Below are 26,487 nucleotides of genomic sequence, written 5' to 3' on the forward strand. Positions count from 1 at the left end.
GTAACCTATTTTGATATGCATGTATGGAAATTCTGAGTGGACGTTCAAGCCATAAAATTCTGTTGTGTGGAAATTTTTCACCCAAGGCGGAGCTCTCTCTCGGTACTTTGAGATGTTAATAAGTAGGAAATAGTCGTAGAAAGTTGTAGGTTTTTTAATACATACCCTATAGATTTTCTTTGTTTTGGTAGAATAGCAAAATAATAGTATGAGTCTAGTGGTCGAGGTTTTTTAGAATTAAGATTTTAAGTTTACGTAAAAAGTTTATAACTTCAAAATTCATTCTTTTCCTTTTTTTCTTATGTTTATAGTATACTATGTTACTGACAATTTTATTGCAGTTGCTTGCGGGCAGTGTTTCCACTACTCTCGTGTCGTTACTCATTGTAGAATAGAAAAATAATAGTCTAGTGGTTCAGTTTTGTGAGAAGTTAGGAATAGTGTTTACGTGACAAATAAAACTCCAAAATAGTATATATGTAGTATATGTATATGTATATATATATATATATATATATATATTATATATATACTATATTATATATATACAATTAAATCATGAATACCACAGGGAAATGATAGGCAGAAATCCAAGCGCTTAGTAAAGACGAAAGCGCTTGTATTTCTGTCTATCATTTTTCCTTTGTGTATTCTCATATATAATTATATATATATATATATATATTATTATATATATATATATATATTATATATATAATATATATTGTTAGTGTTAGTGGTAATTATCAGTTTCATTCCAAGGTGCTTCGCTACTCTCTTGCTCCCTCTGGTAACAGGTTACCGAACCTCCTCCTTCTAGTATTTAGAGCAAATGATTGCGGACATAATTCTATCAGTGGTTGACTTACTTCGTAAGCCAGTGGTGATCCCTTTGCTTGTCACCGCTTTCTTCCCAATCTTCAGAAAGTTCCTAGTGCTTGCGTAAATGAAGCGAGCTGCCTCTCACAGGCATTCCAACGGGCTTGATGTCATCTGGAGCATCTGATGCCCCCCCCCCCCCCCACCTCCCCCCCGCCCCCCGCCCCAATCATTGTGCATCTCGGTAGAAGAAAGGAAGACGTATTATTTCATTTCGGTCCTTTTAACCCTCGGATTCTCAGGCGCTGATGCGGCCTTTATTCGCGTGAAATGCTACCAAAGTGGATTTTACTCCGGAGGGAATGAAAGCATTGCATATCGCGCAATGGTTGAGATGATCTCATTACTGTTAAATGTAGCTTTTATGTGATCCCTCTCGTATCTTCCGTTTCCTTGTACTTCTCTACAAGTATGCGGAATATATTCACGAAGTAGTTTGGTCTACGTATTTGTGCCTTTTTCATTTGTATGCAGACAAGGAATTTGTGGAGATGGTATGGACATGTGTTGAGGATGGATGACGAGGAGAAAGTAAAGAGGGCTTGGAGGAACCTATAAGAGGAAGAAGATCAAGAGGGAGACAGAGAATTAGATGGAGAGAGAGAGAGTTAAGGAAGATATGGAGAGAAGGGGTTTGGTGGAGGATGACGCCTTTGATGGAAGGCAGCGGAGAAGGCGCATCAGGCAACCGACCCCTTAACGTAAGGATAACGGTGGGAAAGAAGAAGGGATTTGTGGAGATGATGGTTTATGACATGGTCTTTTGTCTTATATTTTCATAGGAAAGCGACTGAGCAGAAAATGCCTGCCATAAAACATGTTGGGCCCCTCTTAAAAACTAGCATAATAAATAATTTGGAAGTACAGACTGTGAAAGGGAATTCCACGTCTTTTTGTTTATCCCCAAGAAGCCTTACTGTTCACGCTGTAAAATGACCTGATCATCTGGGCGTTTTATTCAATAAACTTTTGAAAGTAGGCACAACTCGAAATTATGGATTTGGAGGATGTTGCCGTACAGTTGCGCAGTAAGTCCTTAAAGTTTAATATTAGCTTTCTGTCAGTTTCGACGCAGATCTGAGAGAATACAAATCGTCATAATGTTAATGACAGGTTTCGTTTCTCTATCAATTAGTGAAGTGTAAACCCGGTCTGGATATCATCCTTTAACTTCAATTACTCTGAATTTTAAACCCCTTTTTTGCATAACTTACTTTGAGTCAAAAGTAAAATCATATATAGGAAGCTCATCCATGGAGATCAGTTGTATAAATACACGAGCTAGAAGCATTAAAATGTAGCAGCTGTAATAGATGAATGTAGTAGGTTCAATTCTCTCTCGTGAGTTGCCATAAAGTAATACCCTATTTAGGTGAATAGTTTATCCGGAGCGGAGAAAAATGGACAGCTTAGCAATTGGGTGCTGTAGACAGTTGAAATACCCTTTTATTTTCTGGAAAGAAACCTGACGTACCGGCTTTGTCTGTCCGGCCGCACTTATTTCTGTCCGCCCTCATATCTTAAAAACTCCTGAGGCTAGAGGGCTGCAAATTCTCAGGAGGGCTGCAAATTGGTATGTTGATCATCCTCCCCCCAATCATCAAACATACCAAATTGCAGACCTCTAACCTCAGTAGTTCTTTAATTTCATTTAAGGTTAAAGTTAGCCATAATCGTGCGTCTGACAACTACATAACCCAGGTCACCACCGGTACGTTGTTAAAATTTCGTGGGCCGCAGCTCATACAGCATTATATCGAGACCACCGAAATCGATCCATTTTTAGTGGCCTTGATTATACGATGTACAGAAAACTCGAAAGCGCCGAAGAAACTTCGGCGCATTTTTCACTTGTTTACTTTTATGATGTCAAATTGCTCTCTTGGATCCATCAGTACTTTTTGGTGGGGGTTTATTTTTATATACTAATATTGAGGTACATTATTTTTAGCCTTTGGTCTTGTGGGTTTCTTTACATATGAAGAAGTTATGCAGGAAGAATATACAATGCAGATATCAAACCGATTGCTACTGTGATGATATTCTCTCTCTCTCTCTCTCTCTCTCTCTCATTATTATTATTATTATGAAATATGAAACCATTTTTATCGGTGGGATCTTTCTTCGCAATTGAAGAGGCATTGACTTTTGTCATGGAATATTCTGGCCTTTCCCATCGCCACTAAAATCTCATGAAGGGAGAACTAAAGAACCCAAAATAGCTGAGATATCAGAATTGTATACAAATCAGTAAATAAGTTCAGTTATTCCAAGTGATTTCTCCACGCTCCTGTTTAGGGTTACGAGAACTAATGCTACAATTACGTCATTTTTTCTCTCTTCTTGCATGTAAGCATAAGTATACGTAAACACTTTAGTCTTATGCAAAGCAGGTAGAGTCATCAATTGAATATTGATCATCTCCGTAGGGGTTTAGTGCCGTCAGTGTAACTCACGTGGTGCACTGTAGGCTAATATTGCTTAAAGGTTCTTTCCATCGTCCTTTCGGTCCCTAGCTGCTACTTCTCTCTCCTTTTACTGTACCTCTGTTCATATTCTCTTTCTTCCATCATACTTTCCATCCACCCTCTCCTGACAAATGTTTCAAATTGCAATTACGAGGTTTTCCTCCCCCTACACCTTTCAGACCTTCTTAATGTCAGCTTCCCTTCCAGCTCTGAATGACCTCATGGGTGGCAGCGTTTGGCCTTCTGCCTGATTTCTATATTCCTTCCTTCTTAATACTGACGTTATTATAAGCGTCTTTTGGGCGTTGCTGTTGGCATGACTAAGTGTTGTCAGTTACACGGGTCTGGGTATGAGTGTTCGTGGTGTCTTAATTACTGTTAGCATTAAATTGTAACGTGTTGTCCTTGTACTGTACACGGTCTCTCTCTCTCTCTCTCTCTCTCTCTCTCTCTCTCTCTCTCTCTCTCTCTCTCTCCCCCCAGGGCAGGTGGATATTTATCCGTGTGTCGAGTTTTGCCTTGTTCTTTTGTTGTAAGTAGTCATTTGCAACCCTTCAGCATATTATCTCTCTCTCTCTCTCTCTCTCTCTCTCTCTCTCTCTATATATATATATATATATATTTTATTATATATATATATATATATCTATATATATAAATTCGTATTAAATTCCCAATGACGAAATCAAGAGCGCTTTTCAGGAAGCAATTTTCGTGTTATGAAGAGGCACAATTTCATTAAAAAACAATGCTTTCAATCTCCTACGAAATCGAAAACATGACGATTCTCCGTTAAACAACAGCCTGCTGCCGGAGATTTTGTTTTTGCCTTCCTTCGTCTATCAGGTTTTCAATTAAATGCTAGGGAGAGGCCCCCCGGCTGGATGGGGGGGGGGGGCGGGGCAGCCGGTGAATAGCCAGGGGGGGAGGCGGCGTCTGAGGAGACCTCTCTCTCTCTCTCTCTCTCTCTCTCGTCTCCAGCAGTCGTTTTGATACGTCAGGTCTTGCTTCATTTCTCTCGTTAGTCGCAGTTGCTCATCTGTTTTTCTCAGCTGTTGCTTCAATTTGGGGCAGATACCCAGCTGTGCCAGGGTATAGGAGTCTGCTGCGTCTCCCTATTTGGAATGAAAGGGTCTCTGTCGCTCCTCGTTTCCTTGTTTTCAAGGCTCTTGTTTACGGATCAGTTCGAGTCCGGTGTTCTATGTGAGTTACGGTTTTCGAGCTTTATTTTTTTTTTCTCTCTCTCTCTCTCTCTCTCTCTCTCTCTCTCTCTCGATTGATTGTTTAAGTTAGTTATTGTGTTGTGCTAAAAATCAGGTTGTTTTATAGTTTATGTTTGGAAATTACCGTGTTTTCATGTAATTCATGTAATTTCGTTTGAGAGCTGTATATGTTTTGTTCGGTATTCAGCCGTCTACTCTGATATATATATATATATATATATATATATATATATATATATATATATATATATATATATATATATATATATATATGTATGTATATATATATATATATATATATATATATATATATGTATGTATGTATGTATATATATATATATATATATATATATATATATATATATATATATATGTGTGTGTGTGTGTGTGTGTGTGTGTGTGTGCTATGTATATAGATGCGTGTTTGTATCTATATGTTTCAGTACATATATATACATTTTAAATATATGTATGAATGTATGTATACATTCATAATATATTTATAATGTATGTATATTTATCCGTTGTATATTTATCCTTACATTTTGAAGTCTTCACTCGTACTGGAAGAAGGGAGACCCAAAAATTTACATTTTTATCCCTTTCGCGAGCCGTGAAAGAAAGTATTTTAGCGTGGAAATAAAAATCTTTAGTACTGTAGGAACTCCTATAGGTGAGAGGGTGAGAAAAATATTTGAACCAATAACTTTTGAGGAGAGAGAGAGAGAGAGAGAGAGAGAGAGAGAGAGAGAGAGACTTGATATAAAAACTTCGTAAATAGCACCATCACGATCTATTGACTTAATCCATCAAGATTTAATCTCGGAATCGCGCGGATTTCTCCTCCAAAGAAAAGCTGAAGAAAGGATCCCATCATCCTCTTCGCTCTACAGGGGAAGTGGAATCTGGATGACGCTGTTTGACACGTGTGGCTCTCTCTCTCTCTCTCTCTCTCTCTCTCTCTCTCTCTCTCTCTCTCACACACACACACAAAACGTAAGAAGAAATGTCATTCATGTCAATAATACGTGAGAGATAATCCTCTTTGTAATCGTGAATCGTGGCCTTTTTATTTTCCTTTCTTCATATCAGAACGTTTCCCGCCCAGAGCGTCTTTTTCCCGCCCGGCGCCTTTTCCCTTCGTTTCATGGCCGTGGGAATCCTAATCACATTTGCGCCGGAGAAGCATTGCTGGCATTACAAAAGTGAAAAGGGAAATTGCGAATCTTCGTTCACATTCGTAGAGTAGCCTTTCGTATCGTCGTGAGACGCCCTCTTTGCTGATAATCTTCCTCGCTGGCTTTTCGGGTTTTGGCTGACATCCATTTCTAGGCTCTTTGACTCTCGGTAATTGTTTCTTTGGCTGCCTTCTTCCAACCGCCGTTTCTTGCGTCCATTGCTCGTCGTGTGGTATAGAACACTTAATGGTTGGGAAAGATTCTTAACAGATGTCTCTGTGAAAATTTCACTGCAAGGAAACTGCTGTTTTTAAAATTGTTGTTTACATTTGTACCACCGAAAATGTGATTGTGTTCATCTCGGGTAGCTAAGGGAATTTGCTTTAAGATGACAGATCATACGAAACAACTCATTCACACAACCTTTATAAATTTTATATATATATATATATATATATATATATATATATATATATATGTATATACATATATATATGTGTGTGTGTGTGTGTGTATGTGTGTATGTGTATGTTTCCCCCTCTAAATGCAGGATTTTATGTGTACTTGGGTCTCTCCTACATTTTGATCTTTGCTTTGACATTCAATTTAACAAATTTTTATTCATAATTCCATCATCTTTATAAAGAAGAAAAAATGTTAATATAGTTTACTGTTTTTTATTGTAAAATACATTCGACTAATCTTACCCTCTATGCCTTCGGTCCTTTCTCGACAATTACAAAATCAAAATACTGTCTCATCATCGCTGAATTATGAGGCCTCCCGCCAACCCTTTCATATTTGTACGAAATCAGGCCACTCTAAGCCGCCGTGTTATTTCTGTAACCTCTCTGCCTTTCCTGAACACCTGAAAATAAAGCTTGATCGCCAATAAAGTTTTCACACTGCTGGTTAGTACTGAACACCTTTCCCTGTGCGTAAAGCTGTTTCGTCAACCATTCTGTGGGAATTCTGAGAGTTAGGGCTCTTGTGCACGTTATTGGCCAAGCATGGTTTCGAAGCATGGTACCGAAGCTGCGCTCGGAAACTGCTCGTGTAGACAGAAACGCTGAACCACCCAAGGCCTATATTCTCTAGACCTTGGAACCACCTACACTTCCTGGGCAGCTACGAATGAGGTGAATATTTGCGTGCTCACCATACTTGCCCACGTGTTTAAGAGTCCTTAGTCATTCATTTTGAAATCCTGAGGTGAATTTACAAAAGTCTGGCATCAGAGAGCCAACCTTCTCTGTGACCCATCTCTGCCTAGCCTTTGCTGCAATTCATCAATTGTTGTGTTGGCATTGCACACTTTATTCCATTCTCTGTTATTTATTAGGTCACAATTTTGTGTGCTCGTTCACCTACTCTCTTTCTTTTTCTTTTGGGTGACTTTTACACATTGCCTTTTCTCCTGCCGTCGCTTGAAATGATAATAGAACCCTCCGAAGTTCTTTACTCTTCAACTCCCAGCCAACCTTCGGTGTCAGTGATCAGTCATGAATTACTGCTCTTTCTGCAAATGTCAGTTCTCATCGTGATAGCTACTTCTCATAATTGTGTGGAATACCCTGCATATTTTCTTGGTGCAGTTCTCCTACCCCGTTTTGTATTTAAAGAAAATAAAATCTCTCCCTTCTGCAAAATTTTACGTGTCATTTACCTTAAACTTGTCTTGTGAAGGTCATGTTGTTTACGTTGTTACTTCGCCATTTTCGGTATTGGCTTTTAGTTTAAATGTCATCTTTAACCAAAAGTTTTATTTTAGTAACATCCATTCCACGTAATAATGTCATCATATGTGTTGCTTTGTTTTCAACACGTTTTGATCAAACGCAGTACATCGAATCATAGACCCAGTTCTAACGTTATATTTGCTCTTGGGCTTAAGGAGATGCAACTGTACTTTGCAACCTTTATGGTCTTATGTTTTGTTGGTTTGTGCTTTCCCAGTGCCGACAAGATTTGGAAAGCTTCCTTTTATCAGATTTTCCTGATTCTTATAATCATCCGTCTTTCCAGAGGTAAGCCCTCCTTGGAGCATTAGTTGAAATGCCTTTTCCTTTGGCTTCTTCCGCTAGGGTTTAACTATGTAAGAATTATGAGTCCTGTTTTCTTTTTCTCTATACAAAAAAGAAGGTAAACATTTTATTCCGTTATTCAGTAATTCGTCGATGAATTTGTAATCATTAATGTTGCCTTGGTATTTTTGGCAACATTGTTTCGTTGCTTGTAGTCTTCCCTTGGTTTTTACTCTTAATTTTCTCTGTAACCACGACTTTTCATCCTTGCATCTCCTTGTATTACTCTTTGTATCACTTTGCCGTGCATGAGCATTGAAAAAAAATTCTGTCCATGCCCACGAAGCCTTAACTTCATTTCACAAAGAAGTTTGCAGTATTCATTCAGCACTTCTGTGGTAATCATGTTTGAGAATTCTTTTCATTCTCATCGTACATTAGAGGTACTAAGAGGGAATCAGAACAAAGATTGTATAAAAAAAGAATATAATTTTCTTACGCTGTCATTATCCCATGAAAAAATGGAGTTGTTTAGCTTTTAGCATCCTAGCCATCCCGAAGAGGGTGAGTCGTTGCATTAGACCATAGGCGGGCAAACTGTCGCTCGCGAGCATTCTCCCGCTCTTTGATGGTCTGACAACGTTCTTCAGGGGAAGTGAATTAAGTGCTCGCGAGCATTGATGCAGCACGTTTCATAAATAAACATTTATGGGTTCCGGTATACAAAAATGCCCAACGTTTAACATACAACTGAAAAGAAAAATAAAAAAATTTTTATTTTCAAATGACGTTGAACACACACACACATACATACATATATATATATATATATATATATAATATATATATATATAGTATATATATATATATATATATATAAAGTAGAAAATTTGTTTATCAGAATACAATTATAAACTACATTGGCCGTGTGTTTTTTTCGATATATCTATAATTACATTTCCATGCAGCATAAACTAACTGTACTTCATTCTGAGGAAATTGAAGAGATCTCTTAAGAAAATAGAAAGAAAAAGAAACTTACAAAGGAAAAGGTTCTTCCTTTACATTTACAGGTTTTCGTCAACTCAAAATATGATATCAAATATCAAAATTCGTATTAAGCCTAAAATTTTAGTGAGCGGTACTTAAAAGGTTTAGTGATAATATTAATATAATATAATATAAACTATATTAATCTACTATTTAAAAATGATTAAGAAAACAGAATTTGCTCTCGTCTTGAAAAACGAACAGTAGGTTGTTTTTGATGGTTAGAAAGGTTGCCCTCATCTGCCTTAGACCTATGAACTCCATAGATGATGCCGCGTAAAGTGTACCTTACGCAATGTACTCCTGGCTTTGCAAATCCTTTAGGCCAATATGTGATATCTGGGAGACCTGACTTGGACTTCAGTTAAATTACTTTGTTATAGTGGTAATGAAAGCTGCCTCTGAAAGTCATGTTCACTTACCATTTCGGGAGCATTGCTTTCGTTAACCTTTACATATTCTTTCTTTAGACCAAAGTGGTGTGCTAGGCCCACCGTCTCAGGACTTTACCTCTAAAGGCAGCATTAGTTTATACTTGGGGTACCGTTTACTCGCTACTGGAGAAGTAGCAGCCAGTCTTGATTGATTTTTACGCATTTTATATCTCCTTTCTTATGTGGTCGACTTTCTTTGTATGTATGTGTATGGCCATGTTTATCTATATATATAATAATATATATATATATATATATATATATATATCTATATATAATATATATATATAGATATATACTATATATATATATATATATATATATTATATATATATATATATATATATATATATATATATATAGATAAACATGGCCATACACATACATACACAAAGAAAGTAAACCACATATATATATATATATATATATATATATATATATATATATATATATATATATATATATATATATATATAGAGAGAGAGAGAGAGAGAGAGAGTCGTAGTAAAATGGAATCTGATAAAAAGTAAAAGCTTTTACCACTTTTACATGAAACATTGGACATATTGCCATTTAAAGATTTACAGATATTTTTATTGCTTTTAAAACATTTGGAATAAAAGCATTCTTGAAGGTTTTTGGGGGGAGAGAAGCACGTGTTGGAAAACGTAGAAAACAGTTCGTCATAAGATTGCATAGAAGATCTCCAGCAGGAAGATTTTTAGTTTTCTGTAAAAGAAACCTACTGAGATCGCTTTTTGTCTGTCCGTACACCCAGAGATCTTAATTAAAAATAACCTAGTCTAGAGGACTGCAAATTGGTGTCTTGGTTATTCACCCCCCAATCATCAAACATACGAAATTACAGCCCTCTAACCTTAGTAGTTTTTATTATGTTTACGGTTACAGTTAGCCCCAATCGAGCTTCCGGCACCTCACCACCAGGCTGTGGCCGTAAGTTTCATGGAACGCTGCTTAGGGTTTTATGGGCCATGGCTGAGAGTTTCATACAGTATTATACGCTGTACAAAAAACTTGATTGCGCCGAAGAAACTTCGGCGCATTTTTTCTTCTTCTTCTTCTTCCTTTCGGATTGCATTTGTTTATTGATTTTTGTTGATAGCTGAAAATTCATTAGAGGCAAATCATTTTTGTAGATGATGTTTAAGTTAGGACTTCGGGATGTGCAGAAGAAAATATATTTATCATGTATTAAGTTTCACGATGCTTGATGTAGGTTTCATGAAAGGTATCCAGATCTCTTAATTAGGGATGAGTCCTTCCATGCCAAATAACTTTTTGTGTCCCTTGAGTGCACTTTTGCCTATTTCCGCCCTCCTTCGTCTACCTACGTCCTTGCAAACAGTTAAGACCTTAGTTTCCTTCACACGTACATCTCTCTCTCTCTCTCTCTCTCTCTCTCTCTCTCTCTCTCTCTCTCTCTCTCTCTGCTCTTCTCTTCTCTTTTTAATATAATTATATATATAGATATTATATATATATCTATATATAATATATATTAATATATATATAAAATTATATAATATATATATATTTATATATATATATACACGTCATTAATCTGTCATCGGAAGTTCTTCCACTACCTCCATTGTCCCGCTCACTTATTTTCTCAAATTCCACCTTCATCCTAATATTTTCATATACCTGTACTGGGGGTGAAGTGGCTCATCCGCTATTTGGGGAATTGTCCATCGTATTAGGATTTATTCAATTTTATTATACCTATTGTTTATTACAAAATTTGCCATGAAAATTAGATTTAGGTGGACATTAGCATTAACTAATTTATATCCAATATGAGTAATTGCTGGGAGATTGTTCTCTCTTTAATTGTAAATTTGGGGAAGATTATCAAATATTTTAATTGTTTTTTTTCAGCTACTAGAAATATCCAACAATCCCGTAGCGGAAGTCCAGTGATCTTATTTGTTTTGTTGTATCTTGGATGTTAAATCCTTCCGCTTGGATTTCATTTTTTTTTTATATATATATAGTAATCTTGTGACGTTCTCTTTTAGAACCTGCCACCTCGGTGGCCGCGAGTTCCATTCTCGGGCATTCCATTGGGGTGTGAGAGATGTGTATTTCTGGTGATAGAAGTTCACTCTCGACGTGGTTTGGAAGTCACGCAAAGCCGTTGGTCCCGGTGCTGAATAACCACTGGTTCCATGCCACGTAAAAACACCATGCAAACAAACAAACAAACAATCTTTTAGAACATTGTTATAAAAGCGTAATTTGTGCCTGAACGTTAGTACATATATATATACACACACATATATATATAATAACGGAAACCTAATCTTAATTGTAAGAGCCTCGTTCCGATTGTGTTTTTAATTTTCGAATGATTGGTTTCTGTTTGATTAACGTCCATAAAATGTTGTTATTGGCGACTATCATTCTGTCTATGTGGATAGATATATTGACAGTGTGGTTTTTGCACAACTGTAGTTTCCTTGTTATTGCATATCATACCACAAGAGCGTTTGTGTGTGTGTGTGTGTGTGTGTGTATATATATATATATATATATATATATATATATATATATATATAGTATGTGTGTGTGTTTCGCAATATCCGTTGCATAATGAAGGCTTCAGTGACACAATTTAAAATAATTATGACAGAGACATCACATTATAGAATAATAGTCACAATAAAAATTGTTCACAAGAACTTAGGAGAACAAGACGTACCCAGTACAAGGCGACTAAACATAAGAGAGTAAAACAGGTAAGAAGTAAACAACACAACAGAGCAGTATATAGTATATATACATATGTGTGTGTGTGTTTATGTGTAATTTCTTTCTTTTTGTTACAGATGTGAAGAACACGGCCAATGCAAGAACGGAACCTGCATTTGCATGACGGGTTGGAACGGTCGCCACTGCACTTTGGCGGGCTGTCCGAATTCGTGTTCGGGCAACGGCGCATGCGTGATCGAGAACGAGGAGTGGGTCTGCAGGTGCCAGGCGCAGTGGGAAGGCCACGACTGCTCAGTGATGCTCGAAACCAACTGCGCAGATAACAAAGACAATGATCTTGGTAAAGGAGATGATGTTGTTCATTACCTTTTATTGTAAATGGCTCAAGTGACATAATGCAAATTGTTCATTTATGTTGAAGTATAATGTGATGCCTCACCAGATTTATAGAAGAATCTAGGAAAAGATTAGGGCCTATTTTATGACTTGCTTTATTTTAGAGATGGCGTTGAGAATTACTTTTATGTTGTCTTTAATTGGGAAAAACTCTTTATTGCGACAGTACATATAATGTTCTAAGAGGTCCACAATGATAATAATAATAAAAAAAAAATAATTGCGAGTTCGTGTTTAATTTTTTGGACTGAAGATGAACCCAGGGAAGGGTTCGAAAGCTTTGTAAAGGGTTTTTAAATTACTCACGAACTCGCAACCTTTTTTTTTATTATTATTGTGGACCTCTTAGAACAATGTCTTTAATATTCATTCCACTAGGCTGATCATACACTGACGTTCATGATTTGTTCCGTTGGCTAAAATTGCAAGCATTCAAAATCCTTTTTTTTATATACATAATTAAAAACTCAAAGAAAAATACGAGGGCCTAACTAACTTTTTCTTCCTATTCGTTCCTTTTGAGTAGATGGTTTAGTGGACTTGTGCCGATGCCGAGTGCTGTTCGACCCCGGCGTGCCAGCAATCGACCCTGTGCCTGACCTCCGTAGATCCCATCGACATCCTACTCAGGAAACAGCCTCCGGCAGTAACTGCGTCGTTCTTCCAGCGAATGAGATTCATCGTGGAGGAAGGCTCCGTCCAGAACTACGCTAAAGGCCCAGCCTTTAACCAAAGGTAAGTTGAAGCAAGGGTGCCCTGGAGAAAATGGAGATGGGGGAACAACTCGTCAGGGAGATGGGAGTTTAGCAATTTGGTGAGGAGGGGAAGTAACAACTTGAACACTTGCCGCTGCTTTGCTAAGCTATACAGACGGGTATACATACAGTCGTAGAGAGAACGGGGTCTTTGGTGAGTGTCGGGAGGGGATACTTATTCACTAGGTAAATTGCATTCCGATCAGTTGATGGCTAACTTCTTGTAGGAATGAACGTAAATGTGGCCTCTCTCTCTCTCTCTCTCTCTCTCTCTCTCTCTCTCTCTCTCTCTCTCTCTCTCTCTCTCTCTCTCTTTGTATTTCACTTAAAAACTGTTACAAGAACAAATAGGTCAATCGAGTTATATGATTAGATAAGTGCTGATCGTGGATCCTGCAACGGTGTTAGAAAGTAGTAGTCTCACCAAGACCACCTTTTAGCACTGTCTCATGGAACCACTAAAAAAGTTGCGCTCATGATCAGTGGTTTCTTGAAATGTATTTATACCAAAGAGAGGAAATTCTTCTCAGGACTAGAAACTGAACCAAAGACCTCTTATGGAAATTACACGATTTCGTCTTTCTGTAGGAATCACAGTCAGTCTACCATTAACTCAAAGTGCTTTGTCGTTTCACTCGAGACGTTTACAAAAATACAACCATGAGGTTAAGTAAAGTGACTGCCTATTTTTTTAAATAAGCCAAATCAACACTTAAATGCATTACAAAGGTATTCTTGACTTTTATTAGGAATGCAGACCGCTAAGAGTTTGTGGAATGGCTAAAAACCAAAAGTAAAAGTAGAGAACGGTCATTTCTAATCACTTCTTTTTCAAACTAGTATGATTTAATTTTACTTTAAATCAAAAGCGTCTGCATCCAACAAGTGCGGAATGAAAAATAAGTGCGGGTGTCTTTTAAGTAACCCTCTTTTAACGACATTCATACAGAACGTAGGTCTAATGTTTGTGTGATAGATGCGCTGGAGGAATATCTCTCTCTCTCTCTCTCTCTCTCTCTCTCTCTCTCTCTCTCTCTCTCTCTCTCTCTCTCTCTGCATTACTGTCCGTTCACTTAGGAAGCCCTCCGCAACTTAGAATAGAGCTTAGAGAAAAAATACTCGCCGTTTCGCGAAAGTAAAACTGTGTAAATGTTGGAACCTTTATAAAAGCGTTTTGCTCATGACCATTATCGAATTTCCCCATTTGAACGGACACGCCAGCGTGTGTCCATTCCATCATATTGCCGACAGTATTGACCAATTCGTGACAGTAATTGCGGTATATGGCAACTGTCGAGTCGACCGAACTAAATATTGCTGCAAAATATTGATTGTGTAAACTTACCAGTTGATTGCATTTTGACCCTATGGACTTGTTATTTAAAGAGAAATATTAACGTCCATCTCTCTCTCTCTCTCTCTCTCTCTCTCTCTCTCTACTAGATAATGAAACTCTCTGAGCTGGTCAATCTGAATTTAATCATTTGGAAATTTATTATTTTAGACAGAATTACTTGTTCTCTCTCCTCTCTCTCTCTCTCTCTCTCTCTCTCTCTCTCTCTCTCTCTCTCGTGAATTTGATGCTAAACGTAGACGACTAACACCAGAATCTATTGCACGTGATCTCGGTTACCATTTGTGGTCTCTGATCCTTTCTGCATCCTTTCGTAGGGAACACTTCGTCGTCTTCTCTGTAGAATGTGCAAACGTATCTTTCGAATTAACTCTGCAATGCCTGAAGGGTCTGTGGTACTAATATTCTCCCGTAAGCTTCTCTTTCATTGATGTTTTGGTATCGTAATGGCAGGTGACTTGTTGCCATCTCTATTAGCAGCCACATCCGGTGTTTCGTTGCGTGGCTTTTTGAGTTCTTTCGGGGTTGAGAAAGTTCTTATTTTATTATCGACATTTTATTTTTTGTATTTTATGTCATAAAACTAATATATATAATATATATATATGTATATAGATATATATATATATATATATTAATAATTTATCACATCACCGTGATTCATATCAATTATTCGAGCTACAAATGTCCTTTAATATCTAATTCGCTCTACCTCGGAATTGATATATTTTCATATAAGTAAACCGAAGGGGAATTTTTTAGTTTGATAATAACGTGGGTTCGAACCACTGTCCAGCGGACAGAGACGAAATCAGCACGTCATTGACGTTAGCAGAATCGATAAATCACTGGTGTCCTGAATTCGTCTCTGTCCGCTGGACGGTGGTTCGAACCCACGAGAGGACGAAATTATTATCAACTAAAAATTCCCCTTCGGTTTACACATGAAAATATATAAATTCCGAGGTAGAGCGAAATAGATATTAAAAGGTTATTTGTAGCTCGAATAATATATATATATATATATATATATATATATATATATATATATATATATATATATATATATACAATATTTCCATGCGTGCTTTATCACCAAACAATATAAATAAAACGGGAAACAGTGAAACATGTAGACCGATTCCGATCTTTAATTATCGCGCGCCATCTCTCTCTCTCTCTCTCTCTCTCTCTCTCTCTCTCTCTCCTCTCTCTCTCCATCGCCCAGTAATTACCCCGTCCACAACAGCAGACCTGGAGGATGTTGAACAATGGCGCCGGGTTGATGTGTTAATGCTGTGGTTAAATTGAGGCCTTTTGCCGCGTATCCTGTCGGGTTCTGCTAATGTCATGTTCACATTCCCAGGTTCATATTCACCTCTTGATTTACGGTGATTAAGGGTCCTCCAGATTTTCTCTCTCTCTCTCTCTCTCTCTCTCTCTCTCTCTCTCTCTCTCAGAAATCAAGTGATGTTAATTATCTGGCGCATTGTAAATTAATATACAAGGGTGGAAATCGTTTATTATAAGTGATGTCACAGAATCTCACGAACGCGTTTTTCAGACTTGATTTAAATTATTTTTTAGACTTGGATTTTTTAAAAAATTTTAGACTTGACATAAGGTTTTAGACTCGATTTCAAGTTTTTTTATACTTGATTTAAAGTGTTTTTTACTTGCTTTCAAGGTTTTTATCCTCGATTTAAAGTTTTTGTAGATCTGATGTAAAGTGTTGGACACTTGATTTAAAGTTATTTTTTTTTACTTTATTAAAGTTTTTTTTACTTGATTTAAAGTTTTTAGATAATTTACAATCTTTTAGACTTGATTAAAGTGTTTTTAGACTTGATATAAACTTTTTTTTAGATGATTTAATTTTTAAAATTCAATTTAAAGTTTTTTAGACTTAAGTTGAAGTTTTTACACGTAATACAGAGTTTTTCAGGCATGATTTAAAATTTTAGACTTGAGGTAAAGATTTAGAATTAATTTGAAATTTTTAAAATTGATTTAAAAGTATTTTAGCGTCGATTTAAAGTAAATTATAATTAGTTCAAGGACCTTCGAGATTCGGTATATTTTTAAAAATCTTATAAAGAAAACTATATATTTTTTTTAAACCTTACAAAGGAAAATATACTTTTCAAAGATCTCATATGAAAATATACTTTTGAAAGTCGTATACAGAAAAAATATCTAAAAATCTTATGACGCAAAATATATTTTTTTATGTAGTAAAATTATATACAATTTTTTTATTGCATACAAAAAAATAATAGTCTTAGGGGGGGAAATATACTTTTAAAAACTTTATGAAGAAAAATTGTCAAAATTTTAGGAAGAATATGTTTTGAAAAATCTAATGGAAAAAAATATATTTTTTAAAAGTTTCATGAAATTACTTTTAAGACCCTTTAGAAGAAAAATAGAGTTTGAACAATTTTAGGTAGAAATATATATATTTCAAAATCTAAAGAAGAAAAATATATTTTCAAAAATATAATGAAGAATTTTTTTTTTTATTAGAAATTCTGATTTGTCCAGATAAGCAAACCTTTATAGTTGACGCAACAGTTTAGGAGGACGCTAGCGCCTCACCTTGTCGGCCATAACTTCATTAAACTTTAAGGTTCCATTAAGGGCGCCTTAATTAAGTGGGGTTTGAGGAGACCTGAGGGATCTCATGGAAAGCCTTTTAACTCGAAAGAAAATGGCAAACAAGCACCACTCGATGGACTCCTTATAGCCCATAACCAGCAGTAATTATTCTCGTGTCCAATAAACATCGGTTTACATAATTCCCGAATTAAGTTCTTCCAGAGGAATGGTGTGACGGAGGTTTTTTACGTTTTATTTTTTGGCAGTCCAGTTTTGTTATTATTATTATTTTTATTTTTTTATTTATTTATTTTTTTTTTTTTTGCTCTATCACAGTCCTCTAATTCGACTGGTGGTTATTTATAGTGTGGGGTTCCGGGTTGCATCCTGCCTCCTTAGGAGTCCATCACTTTTCTTTCTATGTGCGCCGTTTCTAGGATCACACTCTTCTGCATGAGTCCTGGAGCTACTTCAGCCTCTAGTTTTTCCAGATTCCTTTTCAGGGATCTTGGGATCGTGTCTAGTGCTCCTATGATTATGGGTACAATTTCCACTGGCATATCCTATATCCTTCTTATTTCTATTTTCAGGTCTTGATACTTAAACATTTTATTATTACTACTATTATTATTATTATTATTATTATTATTATTATTATTATTATTATTATTATTATTATTATTATTATTATTATTTTTGAGCGTCATCGTAAATTTTATTTCAGACATCTGTTTAAGAACCCTTTTTTTACACTTGGGTTGTCGTTATGCAAAATTATTGATTAAATAGAATGTGCACATGAAAAGTGCCTTAATAGCTTTTTGCATAATTTTATCTTGATAGCCTGAAACTCCACTTACCATGGTAGGACACTGAACAGAAACCCAAGTCCATATAAATTAATGTTGTCTTTTTAAAAGACACTGAGTAGTAACTTAAGGCCGTATAAGTTAATATGTCTTTTGTAAAAGACACTGAGAGTAGTAACTTAAGTCTATATAAATTAGGACTTTCTTTTGTAAAAGGCATTGAATAATAACTCAAGTCCACATATAAATTAATACTATCGTTTGTAAAAGACACTGAGAAGTAACTTAAGTCCGTATAAATTAATATATCTTTTGTAAAAGACACTGAGTAGTAACTCAAGTCCATATAAATCAATCCTATGTATTATAAAAGACAAAAAAAAGTCACTCGAGTTCATACGAATTAACGCTGTCTTGGGATAAGAAAATTACACCACTGGAGGGCTTTCGCCCCGAGTTGGAATTGGGAATTTTGTGACGAGAGCCACTCGCTCTCTTCGTCACTGGTGGTTGATTTTTGACGAGGCATAGCGATGGATGGAGGGCTTTCCAGATCAGAAGAGCGATTCTTTCAGCCCTTGTGTCTATACGTAGAAAGAGAGGAGAAAGAAAACCAAGTGGCCGGGACGGGTGTGAAAGATTCGCTTCACTTGACGTATTAGCACCGCAGAACTGTGGGCACTGAATTAAAGGGAGAGAGGTTTTATGGCGAAGATTTATCCTGGATCTTGGTCTTAACTATACGTGACTTGTGAAACTTTTTTCATTCGATATTTATGCTGTCGCCCTACCGATTTTTGCTTTTTAAGTTGTTAAGCTGGTATCTAGTAGCATAGTTTTGCTAGATGTAAGTCTTCATCGACCTTTTTTCCCCTCTCAAGAATATCCTACTAAAATGTCACCTGCACGTTGGCCATTCCATATGAATGTCATTTCTCTTCTTGATGTGGTAGGGGCTCCGGAAAAGATAATACAGCAGTCACTGCCACGCCCATTCTTCAACTGATGAATCTTGGATGAATCCTTGTGCAAGAACATATAAACCACTTCAGCTGTTTCGTATCCTTAGATGAAGGCTCATTAGCAAATCCCATGTCTTTATCCAAACCTACTAATTTCCCCTTCCTCTATCAGTCTTTTTCTTATCAGCTGACTTACTTCATCCATCAAGATCTTACTGTATGAATTCTCACACCAAGTCACTTTTATCGCAAACCCCTATGGAAAATTTTTTCTTATCTAGTCATACCGTAACCCTGTCTGGTGATCCATTCAAAGGTACTGTCGCCACCGTACTGAAATGTCCTTCATTTAATCTAATCAATTCACCCTCCAATCCCCCAGTGCTTGGAAACTTGTCGGTACGGAATTTGAGAGCCAGATGTTTGCGTAGTCTACTATTACTTTCATGCATAAACGTTCAGCTGATATCCATGCGGAATTTGAGAGCTTCTAAGTAAGTGTACCTTGAATAGGCACTGTTGGGATTCGACCTTATGAATATCGGTCTCATGGAAAGAATTATTATATTACTTTTTTGTTTTGTTCACTTCCTTCACCCATTCCGTGCACACATACATATTCTGAGGGTCATGCTATTTTATAAATATTATAATATTTTGGTAAAAGATCCTTTTTTAGGCAAATACTATTAAAGAGAATGGCAGAATTAAACAAGTTTATTTTACATATTGTTTTTTTCTGTTTTTATTACAATTCGCTTCTCTGGCTCAGCGATGTTTCTGAGTAACTGGTCAATATTCATATTGGGAATTTCTAAAAGTTATAAAAATAATAATTTTGAACTACGAGTGTGTTAGAAGTGAGAAGTGGAGAGAATTACCGAATTAAGTAAGCATAACGCATATAAGGTGAACTTCACAACAGTTCACATACCATATTTTTTATAGTTATATTTGTTTTTGTAGTATATTGGATAATGATTTACCTTCGAATTTTGAACTTACGATAAGCCACAATAATGATATTTATTGCAAACATTTACGTTAATTATACTCCCTACTTGAGTTCTTTTGCCCTTTAGTTATATATTTATTTATTGAATATATTCCTTTTCTCGATAGAAAGTTCGTGATTTTTCTGTTCTTTTAGAGGTGGTATTTTTTCCAACGGCATTTCGAAAGCAAGGTATAAAGATATGCTTTCAGTAGTGTGCCCTTTTGTAAAATATTTCAACCAAAGAAAATGTACAGTATAATGCGCGCCAGTTTTAATGGGGAACTAAAGCCGTGTTATATGCTTCTCGCCAACAAACTTTGTAATAAGTGACCGATGTTAATTCATATTTTCTTATATCTCCGATGATGTTTAAACAATATTTGATGGCGATAGTGCTACTTTACTGTAAAGAAGATGCGTGACATCAAATTTTACCAGTGTAGAAAATTGTCTGTAAATTTGACCCCCATGTGATTCCGCTATACAACAGTTTTCGTGTAGTTCTCATTTGGAGAGAATTTTTCCAAGAAGTTTTAATATATACATATATATATATATATATATATATATATATATATATATATATATATATATATATATATATATATACTATGTGTTTGTGTTGATACAAAAAATGATTAAAAATGTATCATAAGCTGTAAATTATTTATCTCAATATGATAAGAAAAGTATCATATTTCAGCTGATTTTTATGCGCCACGATTTCGAAACTTTACTCATTAGTTAATTTTCTTAGGTTTTTTAAAAGGAGGTGAACGTTCTGAAGTTATTTTATATTTTATATAATTTCAGGTTTTTTTTATATATGCAAAATCAGGATTGTTGATAATATTACTGAACCAGACGACTTCTTTATATTTTACTTGCTTGAACAGTTAATAATATTAGTATTAACTGAAATACCATTAATAACTTTTCCATTTCAGATGGCATAAATTTGTTCCAAGTATGGTATTAAAGACTGAACATATTTCGTGATTGATGTTAAGTAAACAATGGAATCATTTGTCCCTTTACTGCTTCTTAAAATGAAGATGTTTTTATAGGAAAAAACATAGAGATGGTTTTTTTTATAGTAGTAAGGTATCGTATTCCAATTTGATTTAGGACATTCGTGTGCTTTGATTCAAGCTCTCTAGTTACTCCATGTGAATAATAATCAGTCGTCCAGTGTCATCTTGGTTTGCATATTATGCACAACAACATTTTACTTTTTTTGTGTGGGGGTTCCAGGAATTGTGTTGGGAACCCCGGGAAGATTTTCTTGGACAAGGCTCGCTTGCTAAAATTTTGATGTATCTATCTTTTTTTTATCACCATTAGAGCACGAGCGTAATACATCCTGGAAAAGACTAAAAATGATTGAAATTTTTGCTGTGCTACTCCCCTTTAGAAAGTGAATCAATGACATTTTAAAACAAATCTGAGACAGACATATTTGAAATCGGCAAGGATCATCATATACCTCATGGCTTTAGTTTTAATCTACACATCATCTTAAGACAGCTTTAGTTTCACATGTACGCTTTCATATTACATCTTTAGATCTCTTCATTGTAGTGAGCCATTTCTCATTGTCATTGCAAGCCACTGGGTCACAAAAATCATGCTTATGATGTACAAGAAAAATAGGAGAAATTGCCACATGTACGGCAAATAGGGTTGACTTTTCTTTAGCTGACATGTGTCTCGCTTTCTGCTTCACTGTTTGGTGCTTGTCTGTCCTGTTATTTTCGTTTTTCTTTTGTTTCATTTGCGTGTGTGAGCGCCTGTGTATCTGCCAATATTTGTTTTATTTATGTGTGTGGGTATTCAGTGTCCTGTCGTCTTCTGTTTTTGTGCTGTCTTTTCCGTTCCTCGACCTCGCTGCCAAGGCACAACCCTCCTTTTGTTTGCACAGCTTACTTACTTGTCCGTGGAAACAAAAAGACAAAACAAGCGACTACAGAAAAACAGCAGCTTTCTCTAGCTTCTTCTATCCGCCATCTCTGTCAGAGCGCGTTGCCGGTAATGTGGTCCCATGTGTTTGTTTTCTTATGTGCTTCTGTGCGTACTGCTCAAGTCTGTTCAGTGTTATTAATGCATGCAGAATTGCCACACAGACAACATTCCAACACGAGCGAAAACGCCCAAGTATTTTTAGAATGATATTCGTGACGTATACTGCTGTGGAATGAGTGTGCGCCATTAGGAATCATCAGTGTGTACTTTAATCAATGATGCTCTCTGTTTCTATGTGTAGGTATTTGTCCATGTCTCTAGAGTCCTTGACGGTGAGTATGAGTATGGCACTCTTTAATGTCATGTCATATTGAACCTCTCATTATTAAATCCCAGGCATGAAGTGATTACCTTTTTATATTTTTATAATTATATTTTTTATGCTCAGTTGACCGCCGCAGTCTTTTTATGTTTTTTTTTTATTATTATTATTATTATTTTTATTCTGACGATCCCCATCGTATGACTCCACTACTACAAGTGCCCAAGTGCCCTCAAGAGTTGCCGGGCATGTTAGTTCACTACTACGAAGCGGTTTCGGCGAAAGATTTTGACGAACAAAGATCAGATTAAAAAAAATATTTATGTATATTTTAAAACGCTTTGGTTCATTATTTTCTCTCTTTCCAACGTTGACAGTACAATGAAGGTGAAAGATTTTTTTTTTTTTTTAACGCAGCCCCCAACTTGAACATTTTATTTATTTTCATCAACCAACGGTAGACTCGAATTTGGACCTGAAGTGGTTAATCACAACCAGGATTTTATTTATTTTCTTATTATTTTATTAATAATAGCTGTATAGAGATTCGAAGTTATATCTGGCTGGTTGCTAAGGTAAACAAAAGGGAGCAAGAGCTTATACTGTAATGCGTTGCTTGACTCCTTCCTCTATTTCACTAATACATACGGTCTGTTTTTCTTCAGCATGCACAGGATTTTCATAAATGAGAGGTGAGTGTTACAGTGCATGACGTAGACAGTGGCTTCCAGCATGAGTTGCATGATACTGTTTGATTTATCGGTTTATTATTTTCCCATTATTAGATCTCCACTGTAGTCTTTTATTTCAGCATTCTAGCGATGAAGCGTTATTATTTTTTTTTTTTATTGTTTTCGGTTTTGATTTTTAACTGAAGCACATTTCTCTTTAGATTGCTCAGTAAAAGCTGTGGCAGTTGTGTTTTGACTACCTCCTGTTATGCCTTGCTTGCTTCATCAGACTCCCCAACTACCGTTTTAAATCATACATTAAACCATTGTCTTTTTCTTTGATATTATGTTTTTCTTTCATTTTTTGTATACGAACAGGTGTGGTCCTTGAGTGTGACACCTGTTAACGAGTCCGCCACATAACAAATCACTGGTTCCCATAATAGCGTCTCTTTAACCGACCACTTGGTCGTAACGTGGAGTGGTTTCTTCCTCGTGTTGTGGAAGCTTGTTTTATATATATCCCGTTTTTATATTTATACCTGTTTGAGAATGAGTCCTCTTTGGGAATGTTCTATAGAACAGATTTTTTCCTTTTTCTGCATGTTTCATACATTTTGATTAATCTAATCTTTCCTCTGCAACATCATGTGCATATATTGCGTGGTGTGTACATACAGCAGAAATATGTGCAAGTGTATGTATATATATATACATAATATATAGTATTTATATATACGTATATGTATATGTTTGTGTGTACTATGTACGCGCTCGTGCACACATAATTCTTGTGCATTACACAGTGCATTCTGTCCCATTGTTGACATGAAGAAGGTGCTTCCTTCTTTATTCCATTTCTACAGTTTTTACATTGTCAGTTGTTATGAGTATTATGTATTTTAGTCGCCTAATTTTATTGTAAGTTAGATTAAAGTTGATGACAGCTCTCTTTGACAATAGCGTCCTCATAAATTATGAAGCCTCTAATTTGTAACGACGGAGCATTATCATGTGCTTCTTTATTGATACATATATTTATTTATATATCCCCACAATGAGATATTGACAGCATCTGTATACTGACATTCACGTCAAGTGAGAACGTTATCATGCGATCATTGTCACTGTTTTTAGAGGGAAGGTAAAACTATTTTCTCTGAAGTGAGGGATGAGGAAAAATATTGATAACGGTCATGTGTGTCAACCCATCAGCCGAGCGTCAGTGGTGAGGGGTCGAGTGATCAGCGGACGCGGGACTGGCCTGCGAGGAGTGAGGGTGTCGCACTATCGCTCTGCAGACATGGGCTTCACCCTGACGAGACCCGGAGGCTGGTTCGATCTCATGGTCAACGGCGGTGGGGCCGTCAAGCTCCTCTTCGGGAAGTCGCCGTTCCTTCCCGTCACCGAGACTGTTTGGGTGCCGTGGAATGAGGTACGTTTTTACAGAGATTAAAAGTTCTCTCGCCATTTTAGCGAGTGTCTTTATGAACGGTAAATATTTATCCCAACATTTTACAAAGTCCCTCGTTTATTTATAGCTAGTGTTTTCGAGCATGTATCACATTCATGGACTTGTGGAATCTGCAGGGTCGGTTAATAAATACTTAACCTGACACCGCTGTAACTTAGCTACATTGTCTACTTTTAACACCACAGACATTAGGATATTTTAGCTCCTTTGCATTTTTCATCGATAGTCATCTTAAGGACTTCGATGGCGTATTATGTGTGCATTAAATACGTCATTTTAAAATGTTAATAATTCACCTCCATACGAAAATGATTATGTTTAGAGCTGGCACAGAGTTGTTAGGTTGTGTTCTGCTGTTTTCTTTCATATTTTTTCTTTTTCAGCAGATATTATGCAATACCTTAAAAAAAGGAAAGGAATTATTCGTAGGTGTTAGTTTTCTGACATTTTGTGATGTATATCTAATTTTTTAAGTAATAATTACTTGTACTTATTCAAGTGTATTCGTTTTCACACTTAACTCACAATATATTGTATAAATTTCATATGCGGACTTTGAGAACAAATTATAGAAGATTAAGTACAAGTTCAAGAACATTTTACTTTGTATTTTGTTTGTTCACTACTTATTAAGGTAACCTTACTGTTCATTTATCTTGAATTTCCCGTTTAAGTGTACCAAAAATGCTCCTGATCTAATTTATCACGTATTGTTGAATATTACTTATTCCACTTTCAGTCCGAACTGACTTATCATTATTCATATTGAACAGGCCTACATAGGCCGTTGACTTGAAATTCAAGCTTCCAAAGAATATGGTGTTCATTTGAAAGAAATTACAGAAGACAATGAGAAATACAGACAGAAGAGGTCAGTTGTTAAAAACAAAGATAAATTAATAAATAATAGGAATGTCAATAGATTATTAAAAGTATGGTACCTCTGTAGACAGGAAGCCTGATTTGATCCCCGTTTTCTTCAGATTGTTGTGATTGATACCGTCGTCATGACCACTGTCGAGGTGGTTCCTCCACCTCAACCGACTCCTTGCCCTGACCACAGCTACGATGCGCTGAAGCCCGTCGTTTTGGCAACGTGGAAACATGGCTTCCAAGGCGGCTGCCCTGAGTGCTCGGCTATTCTGACAGAGTCACAAGTAGTTCAAGAGAGTTTAAGCATCCCGGGAACAGGACTACATTTGGTTTATCACTCATCAAGGTAAATACCCTTTTGAATGTAACACTGTAAGTAAAAGTAATTTATAAAATAATTATATACACACTCACCAACTAGCAATTAAAACTATTAATAAAGTCAAAGTTCATTTGATCACTGGAAAGTATAGTTTTATGGTGGCTCTTTCTGCAGGTATGTCCTGCTTCTTGCTTCCATTACGCTGAAATCCTAATAAGTTTTTCATGCGCGTTCTCCTCTATCGATATACAGTATTAAATATGTCACGCCTTTCGACTTCATCATGTTTCCCTGATCTTGTATGATTTATAGTAAGACTTCATTATCATAGGGTTCCCAGTACCTAAATTGTTCGTTGAGTTTTACCAAATTCCGGGGCTGTTTTATAATTACCGTATTTGTGACCTGTATTCTTTGGGTTATGTACCTCCATTCCATCGACTTCGATTTTGAAGGTAATAAGGCATTGCCTTCTCTATGACCAAGATTGAACATTAAACATCCCATTGAGTACTCTGACATAAGTTCCATCTGTTGGATCTTCTATAAACATTCATATTTCTGTTACTGTTGCCTTTGTTGTGCCAGCAATGTTCTGTTTGGTCTCAGATGGATTCCACTTTGGAACCCAAATTTATGTGCTCAATGCATCTTTAACATCAACGAGATCAGACTTCCTATGATTTTATTGTCCATGCTCTGAGACGTCATTATTGGCAAAGGAAACAGATACATCATTTATTCGTAATTTCTGGCCTTTTACTACTGTTGTGTCCTTTAAATCAGCCATGAATTTCTGTACTTCCTGAGAGAAAAAATATCGAGGTCTTTTGTAGGATTTGGGAAGAAAGTGTTTTAGATGAAGATATTTTAAAGTTTTCATCCTTGGCGTTTCCAATGAGTTCTTGATTTACAAAAATTCAGTTCTCGTGTTTTCTTCCATTCTGGTAGATTGTTAGCCCACCCTGCCGGTGACAAGACCATCTTGTTTAGCCTTCTC

The 26,487-nt window shown here is 36.1% G+C and overlaps 1 protein-coding gene across 1 annotated transcript in view; it reads left to right on the forward strand.

Moving 5' to 3' along the window:
- The window catches only part of LOC135220989 (teneurin-m-like), a 538,744-nt gene that overhangs the window by 497,705 nt on the left and 14,552 nt on the right, over positions 1-26,487 (forward strand). Inside the window, 6 exon segments of the mRNA XM_064258693.1 lie at positions 12,109-12,332; positions 12,915-12,928; positions 12,930-13,123; positions 22,813-22,839; positions 24,034-24,253; positions 25,276-25,511. Coding sequence (XP_064114763.1) covers positions 12,109-12,332; positions 12,915-12,928; positions 12,930-13,123; positions 22,813-22,839; positions 24,034-24,253; positions 25,276-25,511 — 915 coding nt within the window.

This window comes from Macrobrachium nipponense, chromosome 2, assembly GCF_015104395.2.
Source record: "Macrobrachium nipponense isolate FS-2020 chromosome 2, ASM1510439v2, whole genome shotgun sequence".
Classification (NCBI taxonomy): domain Eukaryota; kingdom Metazoa; phylum Arthropoda; class Malacostraca; order Decapoda; family Palaemonidae; genus Macrobrachium; species Macrobrachium nipponense.